At 48.0% G+C, this 22,183-nt stretch overlaps 1 protein-coding gene across 3 annotated transcripts in view; it reads left to right on the forward strand.

The window, feature by feature from the left end:
* Nucleotides 1-115: 115 nt before the first annotated feature.
* Nucleotides 116-22,183, forward strand: part of atf6b (activating transcription factor 6 beta) — a 109,050-nt gene continuing 86,982 nt past the window's right edge. For 2 of the 3 annotated variants that reach the window (XM_041212241.1, XM_041212242.1), the window contains exon 1: nucleotides 117-895. In XM_041212241.1, the coding sequence (XP_041068175.1) occupies nucleotides 766-895 (130 nt within the window). In that variant the 5' untranslated portion in view covers nucleotides 117-765. Of the gene's footprint in view, nucleotides 896-22,183 lie in introns of all 3 variants that reach the window. The other variant, XM_041212240.1, reaches the window with a different exon arrangement.

Here is a 22,183-nt window from a genome sequence, read left to right on the forward strand (position 1 = left end):
AGATTGGGCTGAGCTCCTGTCAGTCAGAGTGATTCAAGCGGCCTCCGGCCAATGCAGAAGGCAATTGGTCGGCGCAACTGTCATTCAGAGAGAGAGGCGGGTTTGCGGGGAAAGAGGATGCCGATTCGCCGGGGCAACTGTCACTCAGTGAGCAAGGCGGGCTTTCGCCGAATGTGGATTGGTTGGTGTGCTTGTTACTAAAACTGACAGAGACGGGCTTCCATGAAATTGGGTAGAAATACGGTGGCGCTGCCTGTCACTCAGACTGAGGGAGGCGGATCTTCGGGCAGTCGGGAAGCCTGGTCCATGAGCATGTGACTCAGAGAGCGAGAAAGAGAGGGGGATCGGGTTTCCGTTAAATGGGGAAGCGGATTGGCCGACGTGCCTCCCACTCAGGGTGATGGATTCCGGTCTCCGTTGACAGTAAAGTGGATTGGCCACAATGCCTGTCACTCGGATTTATTGAGGGGGATTTCCTAGATAGTAGAAGGGCATTGGTCGCAGTGAGGAGTTGTTCTGTGTAATGGCGAAGTCCATTGGAGGTAGTGCCTGTCACGCAAAGTGAAGGAGGCGGGTTTCCGAGGAATGGGGTAGCCGATTGGTGGAGCGCCTGACACTCGGTTTGAGGGGGGTGGTTTTTCCGGATTGTGGCCTCGGTCGGACTCGGATTTCGGGCCGTCCAGGAATGAGCCAGCGCTGGGCTATTGGTCGAGAATTATAGCCTTTGGAAGCTAATGACGCCTGATTTTATAGTCGGGAGCTTTTATGGTTGAAAGTTTTGACTCCTGTTGTTATTATTCACCTTGTGGAAGCGCGGACGCCATGGCAACAGATTTGGTGAGCGAGCTGGAGAGTCGCTTCTTTCCCGAGAACCTGCTGAGCAGCGAAGACTGGGGTAAGGAGGAAGTGGGGTCGGGGAAATGGAGGGGATAGATTTCTTGATGACGATCTTATATTGATGGCCGCTTGTTATTCTCTTCCCCACAAGAGGAGTCGGTGTGAGGGAGAGGGGAGGAGAGGGTTGGGGGGGGATGTTAAAAACTTGCATCATTTTCAAGATCTCTATTCGGTCCCACCTTAGCCGCCTTTTCCCAAGAGAAAAGAGACCCAGCCTATCAGCCCTTTCCTGATGTGTGTGTCCAGGTATTTCAGCTAATCATCCTTGTAAATCTGCTCTGCACCCTCTCCAGTGCCTCTATGTTCTTCCTATAATCTGTTTTATAAAAATACTATATGCACTACTCAGTGTGGTCTAACCAAGGTTTGATACAGCTTTAGTGTAACTTCACAATTGTATTCCTTTAGAAATAAAACCTAGTGCTTGGTTTGCTTTTTAACAATCTTGCTGACCTGTGATGTAGCTTTTGGTGATTATTATCTTACTCCAGGACCCTTTTGTTTTTCTACTCCACCAAGACTTGCACCTTCCAAGGTGCCCTCTTCTTCCTGCACAACGTACTGCCTCACATGTTTTCTGTGTTCAACTTTATTTGCTGGTTATTTACCCATGCAGCGCGTTTATTAATGTTCTCTTGTAATTTGTTGCAGTTTTCCTCAGTATTGACTATTCCCCATTTCCGCTAATTTGGTGTCATCTGCAGATTTAGAAATTGTGGATCTTTGATTCCAAATCGTTAATGTAAATTGTGAATTGTGTTGATCCTTGTGGAACACCTTTTGCCACTCCTGAGTAATTCCCCTTTACTCTCACTGTCTGCTTTCATTCTTGAAGCCAGCTGGTGATTCATTCTGCAACTTGTCCCTTGACTCCCCATTCTGTTATTAGCCAATTTGTGGCACCTTATCAAAGCTTTTCTTAAAATCTAGGTAAATTGCATCTGTACATTACCATTGTTCCTGTTGCCCACTCAAAAAAATCAAGAAGGTTAGTCAAGCAAGATTTTCCTGTTTGAAATCCATTTCTAGGTTTTCTTCCATCCTCTTCTTTATTAAAGCCTCCATTATTTTTCCCAGCACTGATGTTAAGCTGACTGGTTTATACCCTGGACAAGTTCTGTCCCCTTTCAGAAATATAGGGATTACATTAATTATCCATTGTCTGGTACTATATCTTTTTCAAATGAGTTATTAAATGTGAGTAGTAATGCCTCAGCTATCTCTTCCCTAGCCTTTTCAAACATATGAATGCAACCCATCTGTTTCAGGGATTTTATCCTGAGTTTGTTTACTTTATTCCACCATCCCCAATTTTGATTTTAAATGCACTTACCTCACTACTCATCTCCAGTCAATGTCCTGTCTACCTGTTTTATCTCCCTGGTAAATACCAGACCCAAATAATTATTTCATAGTTCTGCCATCTCTCTCTGCACTGCTGCTGAATGTTGGCCTCGATTATGACTCTTGAATCTCTGGTGTGGGCCTTGAACCTACAAACCATAAGACCATAAGATATAGGAGCAGAAATTAGGCCATTCGGCCCATTGAGTCTGCTCCGCCATTCAATCATGGTTGATTAGTTTCTCAACCCCATTCTCCCGCCTTCACCCTGTAACCTTTGATCCCCTTACCAATCAAGAACCTATCTATCTCGGTCTTAAATACACTCAATGACCTGGCCTCCACAGCCTTCTGTGGCAATGAATTCCACAGATTCACCACTCTCTGGCTAAAGAAGTTTCTCCTCATCTCTGTTCAAAAAGGCCTTCCCTTTACTCTGAGGCTGTGCCCTCGGGTCCTAGTCTCTCCTACTAATGGAAACATCTTCCCCACATCCACTCTATCCAGGCCTTTCAGTATTCTGTAAGTTTCAATCAGATCCCCCCCTCAACCTTCTAAACTCCATCGAGTATAGACCCAGAGTCCTCAAACATTCCTCATATGTTAAGTCTTTCATTCCTGGGATCATTCTCGTGAACCTCCTCTGGATCCTCTCCAGGGCCAGCACATCCTTCCTGAGATACGGGGCCTAAAATTGCTCTCAATATTCTAAATGTGGTCTGACCAGAGCCTTATAAAGCTTCAGCAGCACATCCGTGCTTTTATATTCTAGTCCTCTCGAAATAAATGCCAACATTGCATTTGCCTTCCTAACTACCGACTCAACCTGCAAATTAACCTTAAGAGAATCCTGGACTAGGACTCCCAAGTCCCTTTGCACTCCAGATTTCTGAATTCTCTCCCCATTTAGAAAATAGTCTATGCCTCTATTCTTCGTACCAAAGCGGATGACCTCACACTTCCCCTTCTGCCACTTCTTTGCCCATTCTCCTAACCTGTCTAAATCCTTCTGCAGCCTCCCCACCTCCTCAATATCACCTGTCCCTCCACCTATCTTTGTATCATCTGCAAACGAAGTTAGAATGCCCTCAGTTCCTTCATCTCGATCATTAATGTATAAAGTGAAAAGTTGTAGTCCCAACACTGACCCTTGCGCAACTCCACTAGTCACCGGCCGCCATCCTGAGAAGGACCCCCTTATCCCTACTCTCTGCCTCCTGCCAGACAGTCAATCTTCTATCCATGCTAGTACATTGCCTCTAAACCATGGGCTCTTATCTTACTGAGCAGCCTCCTGTGCGGCACCTTGGCAAAGACCTTCTAGAAGTCCAAGTAGATAACATCCATTAGCTCTCCTTTGTCTAACCTGCTCGTTACCTCCTCAAAGAATTCTAACAGATTTGTCAGGCATGACCTCCCCTTGATGATACCATGCTGACTTACCCTATTTCACCATACACTTCCAAGTATTCTGAAATCTCATCTTTAATAATGGGCGCTAAAATCTTACCAACGACCGAGGTCAGGCTAATCGGCCTGTAATTTCCTGTCTTTTGCCTCACTCCCTTCTTAACCAGGGGGTTACATTAGCGATTTTCCAGTCCTCTGGGACCCTCCCTGATTCCAGTGATTCCTGAAAGATCACCACTAATGTCTCCACTATCTCTTCAGCTATCTCTTTCAGAACGCTGGGGTGTAATCCATCTGGTCCAGGTGATTTATCCACCTTCAAACCTTTCAGTTTTCCTAGCACCTTCTCCTTGGTAATGACCACCATACTCACCCTTGGCCCCCGACTCTCTTGAATTTTGGGGATGTTACTCGTGTCTTCCTCCGTGAAGACCGACACAAAGTACTATTTAGTTCCTCCGCCATTTCTTTGTTCCCCATTATAACTTCTCCAGTGTAATTTTCCAGTGGCCTAATGTACACTTTTGCCTCTCTCTTACCTTTTACATATCTAAAAGAACTTTTGCAATCTTCTTTTATATTACTGGCTAGTTTACCCTGATATTTAATCTTCTCCCTCCTTATTTCTTTTTTAGTTGTCCTCTGTTGGTCTTTGTAGGTTTCCCAATCCCCTGGCTTCCCACTGTTCTTCACCGCATTGTATGCTTTCTCTTTAGCTTTTATGCTGTCCCTGACTTCCCTTGTCAGCCATGGTTGCCTCGTCCTCCCTTTAGTATGCTTCCTCTTCCTAGGGATGAATTTTTACTGTGTCTCCCAAATTACTCCCAGAATCTCCTGCCATTGCTGTTCCATTGTCTTTCCTGCTAGTCTCATCTCCCAGTCAATTCTGGCCAGCTCCTCCCTCAGGCCTCTGTTGTTCCCTTTATTCAACTGTAATACCGTTGCATCTGATTCCAGCTTTTTCCTCTCAAATTGCAGGGTAAATTCTATCATATTATGGTCACTTCCTCCTAAGGGTTCCTTCACCTTAAGCTCCCTTATCAAATCTGCCTCACTACACATCACTAAATCTAGAATTGCCTGTTCCCTAGTGGGCTCCACCATGAGGTGCTACAAGAAGCCATCTCATAGACATTCCACAAATTCCTTGTCTTGGGATCCATTACCAACCTGATTTTCCCAGTCCACCTCCCTATTGAAATCCCCCATGATCACTGTAACCTTGCCTTTCTTACACGCCTTTTCTATCTCCTGGTGTATCTTGTGCCCCACATCCTGATCACTGTTCGGAGTCCTGTACATAACTCCCATTATGGTTTTTTTACCTTTGTGGTTCCTCAACTCTACCCACACAGATTCTATATCATTGACCCCACGTCGTTTCTTGCTATCGATTTAATTTCATTTCTTACTAACAAAGCAACCCCACCCCCTCTGCCAACCTGCCTATCTTTTCGATAGGATATATACCCTTGGATATTTAGCTCCCAGTCCTGATCCCCCTGCAGCCATGTCTCCGTGATGCCCATCACGTCATACCTGCCAATTTCAATCTGCGCCACAAGCTCATTTACCTTATTTTGTATACCACGTGGATTCAGATACAACACCTTCAGTCCTTTATTTCCCGTCCCCCTTCTCATTGTTTTCCCTTTATCTGATGTGCTTGAAGTTAGATTCCTAGCCCTTTCCAAACACTCTGCCCTATTTTGTGTTCTGGAGACTTTAATAGCCTCTCCTGGGCTCTACTTCCTTTTCAGTTTTTTCATAATTTTCCATGAAGTTGAATCCATCCACCACCCCCCCAACCTGCTAACCTGCTGCTTTGTTTCCCATTAGTCATACTTCTTGGAGTTTTACCCTTCCCTTCCCCCGACTTTCTAGTTTAAAGTCCTGTTGACCACCCTTTTCGCTAGAACATTGGTTGGTCCCAGATCGGTTCAGGTGGAGACCATCCCAACGGTACAGAACCCTCCTGTTCCAGTACTGATGCCAGTGCCCCATGAAATGGAACCCCTCTTTCCCACACCACTCCTTTAGCCATGTGTTTACTTCCCTTATTCTCGCGTCCCTACGCCAATTTGCACGTGACTCGGGTAGTAATCCAAAGGTTATAACCTTGAGGACTTGTTCTTTAATTTAGTTCCTAGTTCCTGATAATCCCCAAACAGGTCCTCTTTCCTAGTCTTACCTATGTCACTTGTCCCGACGTGGACCACCACAATTGGATCGTCCTCCTCCCTCTCCAATATCCTTTCAATCCGGTCAGAGATGTCCCTCACCCTGGCACCAGGCGGGCAACATGCCATGTGGTACTCTTGATCCTGCTTACAAAGGATGCTATCAATTCCCCTAATTATAGAATCCCATACAACGACCACTTGTCTTTTTGCTTCCCCCTCTTGAATGGCCTCCTGTGCCACGGTGCCGTGGTCAGCTGGCTCATCCTCCCAACAGCCCTGTTCCTCATCCACACAGGGAGCAAGTACCTTTTTTTTTGAAAAATATACTTTATTCGTAAAATATCTGGAAGAACATTCCAAAACATTTCAAAATCACCATCACAAAAGTACAATCAGATTCAGCTTTAGACATGAATCACAGGTGCATCAATACAATCAATGAATATTACAATCCTTTCAATATGGTCAATGCAAACAATCAGACAATGGTATTGGAGTTATCAACTTACATCATGTTGCACTCGGAGGTGCTTCAATACAATTAGTATTCACTGCATACATTCATTTTGATCTGTCTAGTCCGAGGGGCTCTCTACAGTTCCCAGCCCCTCGGTGCACTGTGGGCAGAAAGGACTTAGACAGCGACCTTTCCCCATTGCGCCTTTGCGGCGGCTGCCCCAAGCTTTAGTGCGTCCCTCAGCACGTAGTCCTGGACCTTGGAATGTGCCAGTCCGCAACACTTGGTTGTGGACAACTCTGCGCTGGAAGACCAACAAGTTTCAGGCAGACCAAAGAGTGTCTTTCACCAAGTTGATGTTTGTCTCGGTGTGTGTCCCTGGGAACAGCCCGTAGAGCACAGAGCCCTGTGTTACAGAACTGCTCGGGATGAAACTCGACAGAAACCACTGCATCTCTCTCCAGACCTTCTTTGCAAAGGCACAGTCCACAAGGAGGTGAAAAATGGCCTCGTCCCCACCACAGCCACCTCGAGGGCAACGTGCGGAGGGGGTAAGACTCCTGGCATGTTGGATGAATCTGATGGGGAGGGCCTTTGCCACCACCAGCCAAGCTACATCCTGGTGCTTGTTGGAAAGGTCTGGGGATGAGGCATTCTGCAAATGACTTTGACAGTCTGTTCGGGGAACCATCCCACAAGATCCACCCTCTCCTTTTCCCGCAGGTCCTCTAAGACGTTACTTGCTGACCACTGCCTGATGGACTTGTGATCAAATGTGTTTCTCTGCATAAATTTTTCCACGTGGCCTACTTGGAGCGTTCCCCGGCAGCGTGGCCAGACCCATCCTTCGCAACACTGGGGACAGGTAGAACCTCAGCACGTAGTGACACTTGGTGTTTGCGTACCGAGTGTCTATGCATAGTTTGATGCAGCCGCATACAAAGGTGGCCATGAGTATGAGGGCGATGTTGGGCATGTTTTTTCCCCCTTTATCTAGAGGTTTGTACATTGCGCCCCTGCGGACACGATCCATTTTCCACCTCTAGATAAAGCAAAAGATGGCTTGGGTGATTGCCATCACGCAGGAGTCTGGAATAGGCCAGACCTGCGCCACGTACAGCAACAGCGAGAGTGCCTCACACCTGATGAGCAGGTTCTTACCCGCAATGGAGAGGGAGCCCGCTCCCACATGCCCAGTTTTCTTTTCACCATAGACACTCACTCCTTTCAGCTTCTAACGGATGCCCCGGTCCCTCCGTACCATATCCCCAGCACCTTCAGGCCGTCAGCCCTGACAGTGAAGGGGACAAAGGATCGGTCAGCCCAGTTCCCAAAGAACATAGCCTCGCTCTTCCCACGATTTACCTTGACTCCCGAGGCCAGTTCAAACTGGTCGCAGATGTGGATTAGTCTGCGCACTGACAGCGGATCCATGCAGAAGACGGCGATATCGTTCATCTACACGGAGGCTTTGACCTGATTGCCTCCACTGCCTGGGATCGTCACTCCTCTTACGCCCGGATCCTTCCTGATGGACTCAGCAAAGGGTTCTATGCAACACACAAACAGGACAGGGAAAAGAGGGCAGCCCTGCCTAACTCCAAATTTAATAGGAAAACTATCTGATTCCCACCCATTTATTGAGACAGCGCTACTGATGTTAGTGTAGAGCAGTTGGATCCAATTGTGAATTCCCTCCCCAAACCCCATTTTGGAGCATACATCCACCATGTAGGTGTGCAATATTGTGTCAAAGGCCTTCTCCTGATCCAGGCTGATGAGGCAGGTATCCACACCCCTGTCCTGCCCATAGGCAATTGTATCCCTGAGCAGCGCGAGGCTGTCAGAGATCTTCCTGCCCAGCACAGTGCAGGTCTGGTCAGGGTGGATCACCAATTCCAGAGCTGACTTGACCCGATTGGCGATGACCTTGGACAGAATCTTATAGTCCACATTCAACAGTGAAAGGGGCGCCAATTTCTAATTTCCTCCCTTTTCCCCCTTGTGCTCGTAGATGAGCGTGATGATGCCTTTCCTCATGGATTCTGACATACTGCCGGCCAGGAGCATACTCTCGTACACTTCTAGCAGGTCTGGGCCGGTCCAGTCCCACAGAGCTGAATACAACTCTGCCGGCAAGCCGTCACTTCCGGGAGTTTTACTCTTCTAGAAGGACTCAAGGTCCTTAGTCAGTTTGTCAGGAGTTAGCGGTTTGTCCAGGCTTTCCCGTGTACTGTCGTCTAAGACCTCCATGATAGAGGACAGGAAGGACTGGGAGGCTGTTATAAAAACAAAAAAACTGCGGATGCTGGAAATCCAAAACAAAAACAGAATTACCTGGAAAAACTCAGCAGGTCTGGCAGCATCGGCGGAGAAGAAAAGAGTTGACGTTTCGAGTCCTCATGACCCTTTGACAGAACTGGACTGGGAGGCTGTGCTGTCTGTGGGCTTCACGTTTTACAATGCAGCATAAAAGGATTTGCTGATCCTCAAAATGTTGGACTGCGATGACTTTACTGAGCCGTCTTCTTCCTTCAGGCTGCTGATCACAGAGCTCTCTCTGTGTACCTTTTGGAAGAAGAAATGTGAGCACGTCTCACCCTGCTCCACGGAGCGGACTCTGGACCGGAAGGTGATCTTGGAGCCCTCCGAGGCAAAGAGCGAGGCTTGCTGGCTTTTCACCTCTAGGAGTTCCTACTTGACATTGACCCCATCGACTGCAGCCGGAGCAGGTTCTGCATGTTTTTCTGGAGTCGGGACATTTCCCTCTGTTCCTTTCTAACCTTCTGGGTTCCTTTGATGATGAAAAGCCTCTTAATGTTTCCCTTGATTGCTTCCCACCAGAGTGTCTGTGACTCAAAGAGGGGTTTCACAGTTCTCCAACCTTTGTAACCCCTCTTGAGCTCCTCAATGTTCTCTGGGGTCAGCAGTTGCACGTTTAGCTTCCATGCCACCCTGCCCGCCCTCTGGTCTATTTCTAAGTGACAGTCAGCCAGTAGGAGGCAATGGTCAGAGTAAAACACCGGCTTGACGTCGGTGGATCTGACTGTGAATGCTCGGGACACAAACAGGAAGTCTATCCTGGAACGGATGGACCCGTCAGGCTGCGACCAGGTGTATCTACGCTGCGCTCCATCCGCAGGGTTGCTGAAGACGTCGTGCAGCTTGGCATCCTTAACTGTTTCCATCGGGGATCTGGACCTAGCGTCCAATGTGCTTTCGGCCCTGCCGGATCGTCCAGCCGCAGTTGAAGTCACCGCCCAGGATTACCGGCCTGGAGGTCGCCAGCAGCAGTGGGAGCTGCTGAAAGATCGCCAGCCGCTCGCCCTTTTGTACCGGGGCATACATGTTAATTAACTGGATTGGAGCATTCTTGTACATTATGTCTGCTACGAGGAGACGGTGAAGTTGCCTCCCCATGGCAGAATACCTAGGCCAGAGTAATGAAAGTCATTTCCTCCCGACCAGATCGATGGCCCATGGGCCCACCATCGTGACCATTGCCTGTAGGAGCTGAGATGTGGTATCGCACAATCCTGCAGAAACAATAGGTGAGCTTTGACCTTGGCAAGGAAGACCAAGGTCGTAACACATCACATAGTAGATTTAATGCTACGCACATTTATGCATACAATCTTTACACCCATTTTAAAGCATTAAGTCTCTTACCAAACCTGTTGTCTTTGAGAGTTCCAGATCTTTGGTCTGCTCCTGCATACCCATAGTGTTCACAAATTGCCTCACTTTGGATGGGCTGAGGAAACTGTCCTGAACCTCCACATTGGCAATGTTCCGCTCAGGTGGCATCTGGGGGTTTGTGCAAAGAACGGGATTTGAAATGTCCTCTGCTGGAGAAGTCTCTCCATTTCTCTCCCCTTCTCGGGCGTTGCTGCTCCCGGCTTCCTGAAGCTGGGGCGTGCTGAGCGCTTCACTGCTCCCAGGTTCCTGGGGCTGGTGTGTGCTGGCCTCTTCGGGTTGTGGGCAAAGTTGGGGTGCGCTGGTCTCCTCATCGTCTCCAATGTCCTGGAGCTCGGGTGTCTCATCCTCCAATTCCCTAGAGTTTTGCCGCTTCTTCTGTAGGTGCCGCCCTTGCACTTCTTCTTCCGAAGAGCAGCTGCCCTTGTCATCCGTGTCGGATGGGAGGCGCCTCTTGCCACTTGTCTGGGAAGTGGCTTGGTCCCTTCTTAGCCCCTCCTTCCTTTTGGCTCTCTTCACCAGCTGCCACTCCCCCTGCTGATTTTCTGCTGCTTCCTCCTCCTCCTCCTCCATTGATTCGCTCTCCTGAGGAGTGGCAGTGCTGTTGATTGGCTGTCTGCTGCCTCAATCTTTTCCTCCACCTTGTCTCTCTCTGTGTCCTCCTTTGTCCTGTTGTTCTCACTGGGGGCCTTGGTGGTTGGAGTGTTGCACGTGTCCTAAGTAGTAGTGACACGAAGCATTTCCTCTGCTTCCCCCTCGTTGGCTTTGGCTGCCTGTGCATAAGTGAGGCAGCGTTTGGGGCAGGTCCTGTAGAGGTGGCCAGCCTCGCCACACTGGTTGCAGCACTTAGTCTGTTTGCAGTTGGCTGCCACGTGATCAGACTTGCCGCATGAGTGACAAAGTTTGGACTGCGCAGTATAGACAAGGTAACCACGGCTTCCCCCAATAGCGAAGCTGGAAGGATGTTGGAAGATGGCTCCCTTATCATCAGTCTTGAGCGTGACTTTAACCTGGCGTTTGCATGTTCAAATCCCGAAAACATCTCTAACCTCGGTGCAGCTCCCAACCTTGTCGACGTACCTGGCGAGGAAGGTGAACACGTCGGTGACAGGGACGTAGGGGTTGTAGAGATGCACAGTCACCACACGGTTCCGTTGCATGGGCAGAGCGAAGAGCGGCTCCACCATCAGGATCTTCATCTCCGGCTGGTCTCTCTTCTCCTTGCACACCTTCAGGAATTTGATGCAAGCTGCCACACGCTCGAAAGTCACGTCGAAAAATCCAGCGCTGGGGAAATCTTGCAGGGAGTAGATCTCCTCTGCTTCAAATCCACACGCCTTCAACAGGATCTGCTTGATGAAGAAGGCCCGATCCGTGGGTTCTCCTCCTTCGCTGTCCTTCACCCTCACCTGAACGGTGTTACGTACCCATGGTATGGGGCTCGATTGGTTATAGCCATCGCTTCACGATTACACTTGATTTTAGCCAAAAGGCCAAGAAGCAATCCTCATCCACACAGGGAGCAAGTACCTCGTACCTGTTGGACAAGGTCAAAAGCTGAGGCTCCTCTGTTCCTGAACACAGGATCCCACCACCTGCCTCACTTGCAGTCACACCCTGCTGATCATGACCACTGACCGAATTTGAGGTACTTAATCTACCGGGTGTGACCGCCTCCTGAAACAGTGTCCAGGTAACTCTCCCCCTCCCGGATGTGCCGCAGTGTCCGGAGCTCGGACTCCAGCTCATCAATTCTGAGCTGGAGTTCCTGCAGCAACCAACACTTGCTGCAGATGTGGTCACTGCGGCTTGCAATGGGATCTGCCAGCTCCCACATCGTACAGCTACAGCACATCACCTGCCCAGCCATCTCGACTTAGGTAATTAATTTATTAATTAGCTTTGCAGTGTTTTTTTTTTTCAAATTTGGTGCAGATTTCCTACCAACCAATCAGGTCATAGCTTTCCTGTGATGTCACTTTTTCAGTTTTATCCCGGTCTCCGCCGCTTTCCTCGCGCTCTTTTATCCCGCGTCTCCGCCGCTCTCCTCACGCTCTTTTATCCCGCGTCTCTGCCGCTCTCCTCGCCTTCTTTTATCCCAGTCTCCGCCGCTCTCCTCGCGCTCTTTTATCCCGCGTCTCTGCCGCTCTCCTCGCCCTCTTTTATCCCGGTCTCCGCCGCTCTCCTCGCCCTCTTTTATCCCAGTCTCCGCCGCTCTCCTCATGCTCTTTTATCCCGGTCTCCGCCGCTCTCCTCGCCCTCTTTTATCCCGCGTCTCCGCCGCTCTCCTCGCGCTCTTTTATCCCCCGTCTCCGCCGCTCTCCTCATGCTCTTTTATCCCGGTCTCCGCCACTCTCCTCGTGCTCTTTTATCCCGATCTCCGCCGCTCTCCTTGCGCTCTTTTATCCCACGTCTCTGCCACACTCCTCACCCTCTTTTATCCTGCGTCTCTGCGCTCTCCTCATGCTCTTTTATCCCCCGTCTCCGCCGGTCTCCTCACGCTCTTTTATCCCGGTCTCCGCCGCTCCTCTCACGCTCTTTTATCCCGGTCTCCGCCGCTCTCCTCACACTCTTTTATCCCGGTCTCCGCCGCTCTCCTTGCGCTCATTTATCCCACGTCTCCGCCGCTCTCCTTGCGCTCATTTATCCCACGTCTCCGCCGCTCTCCTTGCGCTCTTTTATCCTGCGCCTCCGCCGCTCTCCTCGCGCTCTTTTATCCCGCGCCTCCGCCACTCTCCTCACGCTCTTTTATCCCGGTCTCGGCCGCTCTCCTTGTGCTCTTTTATCCCGCGCCTCCGCCGCTCTCCTCACGCTCTTTTATCCCGGGCTCGGCCGCTCTCCTCGCGCTCTTTTATCCCGCGCCTCCGCCGCTCTCCTCGCCCTCTTTTATCCTGTGCCTTCGCCACTCCTCGCGCTCTTTTATCCCGGTCTCCGCCGCTCTCCTCACCCTCTTTTATCCTGTGCCTTCGCCATTCCTCACGCTCTTTTATCCCGCGCCTCCGCCGCTCTTTTATCCTGCGCCTCCGCCGCTCTTTTATCCTGCGCCTCCGCCGCTCTTTTATCCTGCGCCTCCGCCACTCTTTTATCCTGCGCCTCCGCCGCTCTTTTATCCCGCGCCTCCACCGCTCTCCTCGTGCTCTTTTTATCCTGTGCCTTCGCCACTCTCCTCGCACTCTTTTATCCTGTGTAAACCCCCTGAATCCACAATACTAGATGGCAACTGTTGGGGCAGTTCTTGGAGCTGGTGTTGCCCTCCAGTCACGCTACGAAGAGGGTTACTTCTACCCAGAGGGTTGTTAGACTGCTGAACTCACTACCACATACTGTCGCTGAGGTACATCGTATTAGATGTATTAAATATGAAGCTAGATCAGTAGACAGAAGAAAGAGAAATGAAGGATACAATAAGGTGAGATAACAGGTGGACATCAAACCCCCATATGGTCCAGTGGGGACGAATGCCAATTTATGTGCCGTAAACCATGTATGATGTCAGGGGACATCGATGAGTAACTTGGTCAAAAGAAAATAAAACAAAATGTGTTGATTTATTTTGATTTAAATCAACAACCTGCATTCTACAAACCAGTTAACTCCCCTAGCTGTCAATTTGATTGGAAATGTGCATTTATGTAACACCTGTACCATCCTCAGCACATCCCAAAACACTTCGCAGCCAAAGAAATACTTCTAAAACATGGTCACTGTTGCAATGGAGACAAGCACGGCACCCACTTTACACACAGCAAGCTCCCACAAACACAACGTGATAACCAGATAAAACATTTCAGTAATGTTGATTGAGAGGTGAATATTGTCCAGGAAGTCGTGGAGGACTCCCTTTGCTCTTCAAGATAGTGGCTGTAGGAGCTTTTGTGCTCACATGAGGGGTCAGCCAGGGCCTCGATTTTAAAGTCTCATCCGAAAGACAGCATTTCTGACAGTGCAGCCCTCCCTCAGAACTGGCATTGGATTTCACTGCTCAAGTCTCTGGAGTGGGATTTGAACACACTGCTGTGACTTGGAGGTGGGAGCTCAGGCTGACGCACATAGGTAGATATGAGTGTTAAACAATGCTTAATATTGAGCTTCTGTTGAAATTTTACAGGGAGGACTTGTATCTGATTTGTCAAACAAGTTAAACTGTATCTGCTTTTTAATTGCTTATGCTTTTGTCTGTTATAAAATACTTCAGCACAGTGAGCTGAAGTCTGTGACTTTCAATGTTCAGCCACTTGCTCAATCTATTCTTCCTCCACACATTGTTTTTTACTGTATTCATTGATGGAATGTGGGTGTCACTGGCTGTGCCAACATTTATTGCTCATCCCTAATTTCCCTGGAGAAGGTGGTGGTGAGCTGCCTTCTTGAACTGCTGCAGTTCATGTGTAGGTACACCCACAGTGCTGTTAGGAAGGGAGTTCCAGGATTTTGACCCAGTGACAGTGAAGGAAGGGTGATATATTTCCAAGTCAGGATGGTGAATGGCTAGGATGGCAACTTCCAGGTGGTGGTGTTTCCATGTGTCTTTTGCACTTGTCCTTCTAACTGGTAGTGGTCATGGATTTGGAAGGTGCTGTTGAAGGAGCCTTGGTGAGTTGTTGCAGTGCATCTTATAAATGGTACATAATGCTGGGCGACGACGATGGTGGACGTGGTGAATGTTTAAAGTGGTGGGTGGGTGCTGATCAAGTGGGCTGCTTTGCCCTCGATGGTGTCAAGCTTCTTCAGTGTTGTGGGAGCTGCACTCATCCAATGGAGAGGAGAGTATTCCACCATACTCCTGACTTGTGCCTTGCGGATGGTAGACCGGCTTTGGGGAATCAGGAGGTGACAGACTTTAAGCTTGCATTCTTGCTTTGCTTGGCCCATTTCAAAGCCTGCAGCTTTATTTTAACTGATTGTGCTGGCTGGGCCACAAGACACAGCTTACAGTGACCGGCTTGACCTTAGTTAAAAGCAAAAACTGCAGCTGCTGGAAATGCAAAACAAAAATAAAAACACCTGGAAAAACTCAGCAGGGCTGGCAGCATCTGTGGAGAGGGTAGAAAGCAGGACGAGCAAGGTACAGGTAGCCCTAATGGGGGTGTTGTGGTGGGTAGGGAAGGGATCGAAATAGGCTAAAAGGTAGAGATAAAACAACCTCAACCGTGTCCGGCCTATCTCCCACACATCCGTCCTCACACCTTCCTCTCCCTCCCAGAACCATGATAGGGTCCCCCTTGTCCTCACTTATCACCTCACCAGCCTCCGCATTCAAAGGATCATCCTCCTCCATTTCCGCCAACTCCAGCATGATGCAACGACCAAACACATCTTCCCTTCACCTCCCCCGGCGGCATTCCGCAGGGATCATTCCCTCCGGGACACCCTGGTCCACCCCTCCATCACCCCCTACACCTCAACCCCCTCCCACGGCACCTTCCCATGCAACCGCAGAAGGTGCAACACCTGCCCCTTTACTTCCCCTCTCCTCACCGTCCAAGGGCCCAAACACTCCTGTCAAGTGAAGCAGCATTTCACTTGCACTTCCCTCAATTTAGTCTACTGCATTCGTTGCTCCCAGTGCGGTTTCCTCTACGTTGTCGAGACCAAACACAGACTGGGTGACCGCTTTGCGGAACACCTTCGGTCTGTCCTCAAGCATGAATCAGACTTCCCTGTCACTTGCCATTTCAACACTCCACCCATGTCCATCCTCGGCCTGCTGCATTATTCCAGTGAAGCTCAATGCAAACTGGAGGAACAGCACCTCATCTTCCGACTAGGCACTTTACAGCCTTCTGGACTGCCTATTGACTTCAACAATTTTAGATCATAAACTCTCTCCTGCATCCCCACCCCCTTTCCGATTTCCCCCCCCACCCCCACTTTTTTATCCGATAATTTATATAGATTTTTCTTTTCCCACCTATTTCCATTATTTTTAAATGTATTTCCATCCATTTTTTTATGTCTACCTTTTAGCCTATTTCGATCCCACCCCCCCCCAGGGCTATCTGTACCTTGCTTGTCCTGCTTTCTACCCTTAATCTCACCATTTAGCACATTCCTTAGATAATATCACCACCTTCAACACCTCTTTGTCCTTTTGTCTATGACATCTTTTGGTTATCTCCACCTATCACTGGCCCTCTATCCAGCTTTACCTATCCCACCCCCCTTCAACCAGCTTATGTTTCACCTTTTTTCTATTTTTACTTAGTTCTGTTGAAGAGTCATACGGACTCGAAACATTAACTGTGTTCCTCTCCACAGATGCCGCCAGACCTGCTGAGTTTTTCCAGGTATTTTTATTTTTGGCTTGACCTTAGTGTCAGCCTCAATATTAAAAAAAATGCAAATTATGTTTGTATCGCTGCATTGAAGAATCATTTCCTCTGTGGCTGCATTTTAAATATAGCCACTGCCTTGTAAGAGTCTTTTTAAAATCCTCAGCAATACTGCAGCGCATAAAGTTAATATGCAGGTCACCTCAGAAACCGTTCTGCTGACTTCCTCCAAGAATTTGACTCTGGAATTTTAGCAGACGCAAGCCACCTGCGGTTTTAGCACTCTGCTAGAAATTTGCACTGTGATTGACAGATTGAGGTAATTTTTGCCTGCACATTAAACCTGCTCCGCAGGGAGTGTGGACGTGATGGAAAGTTTAAATGAGGCAGTCTCTCTGGCCCTGCTGACAATCTTCTACATAATTGCTTTTCATTTTTATTTAATTTCATTTGTGTCTGGCAATGTCAGGTGAGTGGGAACAGTCGGGGACTTTGTCCGGATTTGTTTACAGTTAACCCCTGAGCAGAGGGAATCTGGTTTGTGCCTCTGCTGTGTTGAAATCATGGTTATTGTGCAATCTGTTGGTGTAGACTTGCTTCTGTGCTGGGTACCTGGTGGACAAAGGAGCACAAACCACTTTCTCTTTCCTTGTCCACATCCCACCAGACTGAGTGCAATGCCTGGCGTGAAAGTCCAACTTAATTCCCCAGGCCCACTCAGTGCTTTGTTTTAAAATATGATTTAAAATGATTTTTTTTGTAGCTTTACATCACTGCTTTATGTGCCCAGCAAGGTGAGTTGCTGATGGGAGCCTTCTGATATTGCTCCTGACCCCCACCTCTCCAGTGGGTCTCCGGCCCCTCTTGCAATGCCTCACCCCACCCCACTTTGTGTTCCCTCAGGGTCCCCTCTGCCTCCCCTCTTCCTGTGTCACACTCTCTATGATTGCACTATCTGTTAACTCTGAGCTGTAAATATCGTAAGGTGGAGCCCCAGCCCTCGATATTAAAAGTGGTTTGCACCTCCCTGAGAAGCCACTGCAGCAATCACTATGTTATTAATCCCCGCCTATTTAAATTAGGAAATGCTGGCCGCAGCTGCCAGCTGAGGTATTGGTAGAATGAAGGATGAAGTCTTGCAGGCAGATTTTTGGGAACTGGATTAGGGTGACAGGTGCTATGAGGCCAGACTGGTTACACCCCAACAAAGTCAAGACTAATATTGCGACAAGGAGATTTGCTGGTGCTGCTCGGGAAGGTTTAAACGAGCTTGGCAGGGGGAGTGGGATTCAGAAGGGAGACTTGATGCCAGTCTAGTGAATAAGGCAGGTGAACTGAGGGTGCAGACAATTGGAAGTATGTGAGCTGGCATAAACAATTCTGTGCTACAAGAGCAGGTCAGAGGCTAGGAAACCTGTGACAAGTAACTCAACTCCTGACGCCCCAAAGCCTGTTCACCATCTACAGAGCACAAGTCAGGAGTACTCCCCACTTGCCTGGATGAATGCAGCTCCCACAACACTCAAAAAGCTTGACACCATCCAGGACAAAGCAGCCTGCTTGATTGGCACCACATCCACAAATATTCACTCCCTGCACCACGACGCACAGTAGCAGCAGTGTGTACCATCTACAAAGTGCACTGCAGGAATTCACCAAGGTTCCTTAGACAGCACCTTCCAAACCCAAGACTGCTACACCTAGAAGGACAAGGGCAGCAGATAGATAGGAATACCACCACCTGGAAGATCTCCTTCAAGCCACTCACCATCCTGACTTGGAAATATGTCACCGTTCCTTCACTGTCACTGGGTCAAAATCCTGGAACTCCCTCCCTGACAGCACTGTGGGTGTACCTACACCACATGGACTGCAGTGGTTCAAGAAGGCAACTCACCCCCACCTCAAGGGCAACTGGGGATGGGTAATAAATGCTGGCTCAGCCAGTGATGCCCGCATCATGTGAACGAATTTTTAAAAATTCAGATTTAATGTCATTATGAAAAGGACAAGACCAAAAGTCATAAACTAGGGAGAGAACAATTTTACTAAGCAGAGATTTGATTTGGTTAAAGTAAACTGGAGATGGTTGTTGAAGATAAATCAGTGCCAGAGCAGTTGGAGTTGGAGTTATTCATGGCAGAGATGCAGAGAGTTTAAAATAAGTATGTTGCTACAAAGAAAAGGGTGGGGGTCTCAAATCTAGAACCCATCTACCCCCCCGCCCCCAACCCGATGTTGAAGAGCATATACAGCAGGACAAAGCCAAGAAGGGAAAAGGGAAGAGCTCAGTATTGGAGGAAGTCTGGAGGAGGCATGGAAAGTGTAGGAGTGAAATTTAAAAAATCAGGCAAAGAGGTGGCATGATGATATCTTGGCAAACAAAATCAAGGAAAACTCGGATCTTTTATAAAAACATAAACAGCAAGAGAATAATTAAGAGTAGGGGCAATTAGAGACCAAAATGGTAATTCATGTCAGGAGGTAGAAGATATGGGCATGATTCTTCATGACTATGTCCGTTTTCATAGGAGAGGGGCAGAGAATTGTAGGTGAGGAGGTGGAATATGAAATATTGGATGGAATAAACATAGGGAGGAAATGTTCAGGTGTCCTTAAATTGGATAAATCACCAGGCCTGGATGAAATGGATCCTAGGTTTAAGGAAACAATGGAGAAAACATTGACCATCATTTTGCTACCCTCTTTACAGGCATGCAGCTAGAAGACAGGAGGTCTACTAAAGTTGTATCATGGCTTAAAAGGGTGGAAGGCATAGCCAGTTGGGCTAACTTCAGTGGTGGGCAAGTTATTGGAAGAAATTCTGAGAATTTTAATAGTGATGAAGGAAGGCACAGATTAATTAATCCATGACAATCAGCATGAATTTGTTAAGGGAAGGTTGTGTCTGATTAATTTGATTGAATTTTTTAAGGTAATGGGAAGAGTTGATGAGGGTGACTGGTGTGTTTGATGTGGCCTTTATAGATTTTAGCAAAGTTTTTGATAGAGTCCAATATGCAGACAGTCAGAAAAATGAAAGCTTGGGATCCAAGGGAAGGTGGCAATTGGGATCCAGAATGGGCTCTGGCAAGAAGCAAAGGGTGATAGTCAACTTGTGTTTGTAGCTGGTAAGCTGTTTCCAGTGAGCTTTTACAGGGCTCAGTACTGAGTCCCTTTTTCTTGTGTGGTTTATATGTTGATGATTTAGAATTAAATGTATGGAGCGTGATTAAGAAATTTGCAGCTGATACCAGAATTGGCCATGTAGTTGATGGTGAGGAGGAAAGCTGGAGACCAAAGGAAAATATTAATGGACTGGTCAAGTAGGCAGGAAAATGAAGCTCAACCTGGAGAAGTGTGAGGCAGTGCATTTGCCAGGGCAAGCAAGATGAAGGAATACAGAATAAATGGTAGGATTCTTAAAAGTATAGACAAACCTAGGTTTGTGTGTCCACAGATTTCCCTGAAAGCAGCAGGTCAGTAGATAAAGTGGTTAAGAAGGCGTAAGGAATCCTCTCCCTCCTAGAACCATGATAGGGTCCCCCTCGTCCTCACTTATCACCCCAACAGCCTCCGCATTCAATCATCCTCCACCATTTCCGCCAACTCCAGCATGATGCCACCACCAAACACATCTTCCTTCACCCCCCCCCGGTGGCATTCCGGAGGGATCGTTCCCTCCGGGACGCCGAGGTCCACTCCTCCATCACCCCCTACGCCTCAAACCCCTCCCACAGCACCTTCCTATGCAACCGCAGAAGGTGCAACACCTGCCCCTTTACTTCCCCTCTCCACACCGTACAAGGGACCAAACACTCCTTTGAAGTGAAGCAGCATTTCACTTGCACGTCCCTCAATTAAGTCTACTGCATTCGTTGCTCCCAATGCGGTTTCCTCTACGTTGTTGAGACCAAACGCAGACTGGGTGACCACTTTGCAGAACACCTTCGGTCTGTCCGCAAGCATGACCCAGATCTCTCTGTCACTTGCCATTTCAACACTGCACCCTGCTCTCATGCCCACATGTCCGTCCTTGGCCTGCTGCATTGTTCAGTGAAGCTCAATGCAAACTGGAGGAACAGCACCTATCTTCTGACTAGGCACTTTACAGCCTTCCGGACTGAATATTGAGTTCAACAATTTTAGATCATGAACTGTCTCTTCCATCCCCACCCCCTTTCCACTTCTCCTCTTTTTTCCCCCAATAATTTATATAGATTTTTCTTTTCCCACTTTTTTCCATTTTTAAATGTATTTCCATCCATTGTATTATCTCTACCTTTTAGTCTATTTCAATTCCTTCCCTTCACCCCACCCCACTCCCACTAGGGCTATCTGTACCTTGCTTGTCCTGCTTTCTACCCTTAATTAGCACATTCCTTAGATAATATCACCACCTTCAGCACCTCTTTCTCCTTTTTGTCTATGACATCTTTTGGCTATCTCCACCTATCATTGGCCCTCTATCCAGCTCTACTTGTCCCATCCCCCCCCCACCACCACCCAAACCAGCTTATATTTCACCTCTTTTCTATTTTTACTTCGTTCTGTTGAAGAGTCATACGGACTCGAAAGGTTAACTGTGTTCCTCTCCGCAGATGCTGCCAGACCTGCTGAGTTTTTCCAGGTATTTTTATTTTTGTAAGGAATCCTTTGCTGGCTGAGACGTGGAATTTAAGAGAGGGGAGATTAGGCTAGAACCTGTATAAAATACAGCTAGCCTTTACTGCCATCAGTTCTAGTCACTGCATTACAGAAAGGGTGTGATTATATTAGAAAGGGCACAGTAGGTACCATGGTATTGTTGCTGGACTAGTAATCCAGAGACCCAGGGTAATGCCCCAGGGGTCTGGGTTCAAATCCTATCACAACAGAAGGTATAATTTAAATTCAATAAAAATCTGGAATTAAAAGATGACCATTAAACCATTGTCGACTGTTATAAAAACCCATCTGGCTCGCTAATTCCCTTAGGCAACTAGGGATGGGAGATAAATGAACAAAAAAAACCCCACAAGGATGGAGGCAGGACTGGAGAGTTTTAGCTAAGAGGAAAGATTAAATGGGCTTGGGTTTTCTTTAGAATACCGGGGATCAAGGGGAGATTTGAGAGACCTGTATAGAGAGGTGGGGATTCCATTAGAGAGGTCAATAACCAAGGACATAGATTTAAGAGTAAATGGAAGAAGGATGAGAGGGAGTGGAGAATTATTTTCATCGAGAGGGTGGTAGAGATGCCTGGAACTTACTGTCTGAAAGTGTAAAGAGTCAGAAACCCTCTTCACATTTTAAAAACTTATATCACAAAATTAAAGTCATGTAACCTACAGGGCCACAGACCAGAGAGCTGGAAAGTGGGAATTGACTGAATACCCCTTTTTTTTTTTTGGCCTACGCAGGCAAGATGGGCTGAATGGTCATCTTCTGTGTTATAAATTCTAAGGAAGGCCTGGGGCTGGGGGTAGGGAGGTGCAGGGAGTGTGGGATGGTGTTTTTTTTCCCCTTCCTTCATGGGATGTGGGCAAGGTCAGCATTTGTTGCCCACCCTTAATTGCCCTTGAACTGAGTGGCTTGCTAGACCATTTCAAAGGGCACAAGAGTCCTTTGGATCTGGAGTTGTATGTAGGCCAGACTAGGTAAGGGTGGCAGATTTCCTTCCCTAAAGGACACTGGACTTTTACAGCAATCGATGATAGTCTCAGTAATGGTGACCATGAAACTAGCTTTCAATTTCAGATTTATAACATAATAGAATTTAAATTCCTCCAGTTGCTGTGGTGGGGTTCGAGCCTGAGATGGGGTGGGGTGGGGTGGAGTTGGGTGCCTTGAGAGAGACTGGAGAAACTGGGTTCATCTCCTTAGAGCTGCAAAGGTTAAAAAAGAGATTTAATAGAGGTGTTGAAAATCATTCATGGTTTTGA

The sequence above is a fragment of the Carcharodon carcharias genome, chromosome 19, assembly GCF_017639515.1.
Source record: "Carcharodon carcharias isolate sCarCar2 chromosome 19, sCarCar2.pri, whole genome shotgun sequence".
Classification (NCBI taxonomy): domain Eukaryota; kingdom Metazoa; phylum Chordata; class Chondrichthyes; order Lamniformes; family Lamnidae; genus Carcharodon; species Carcharodon carcharias.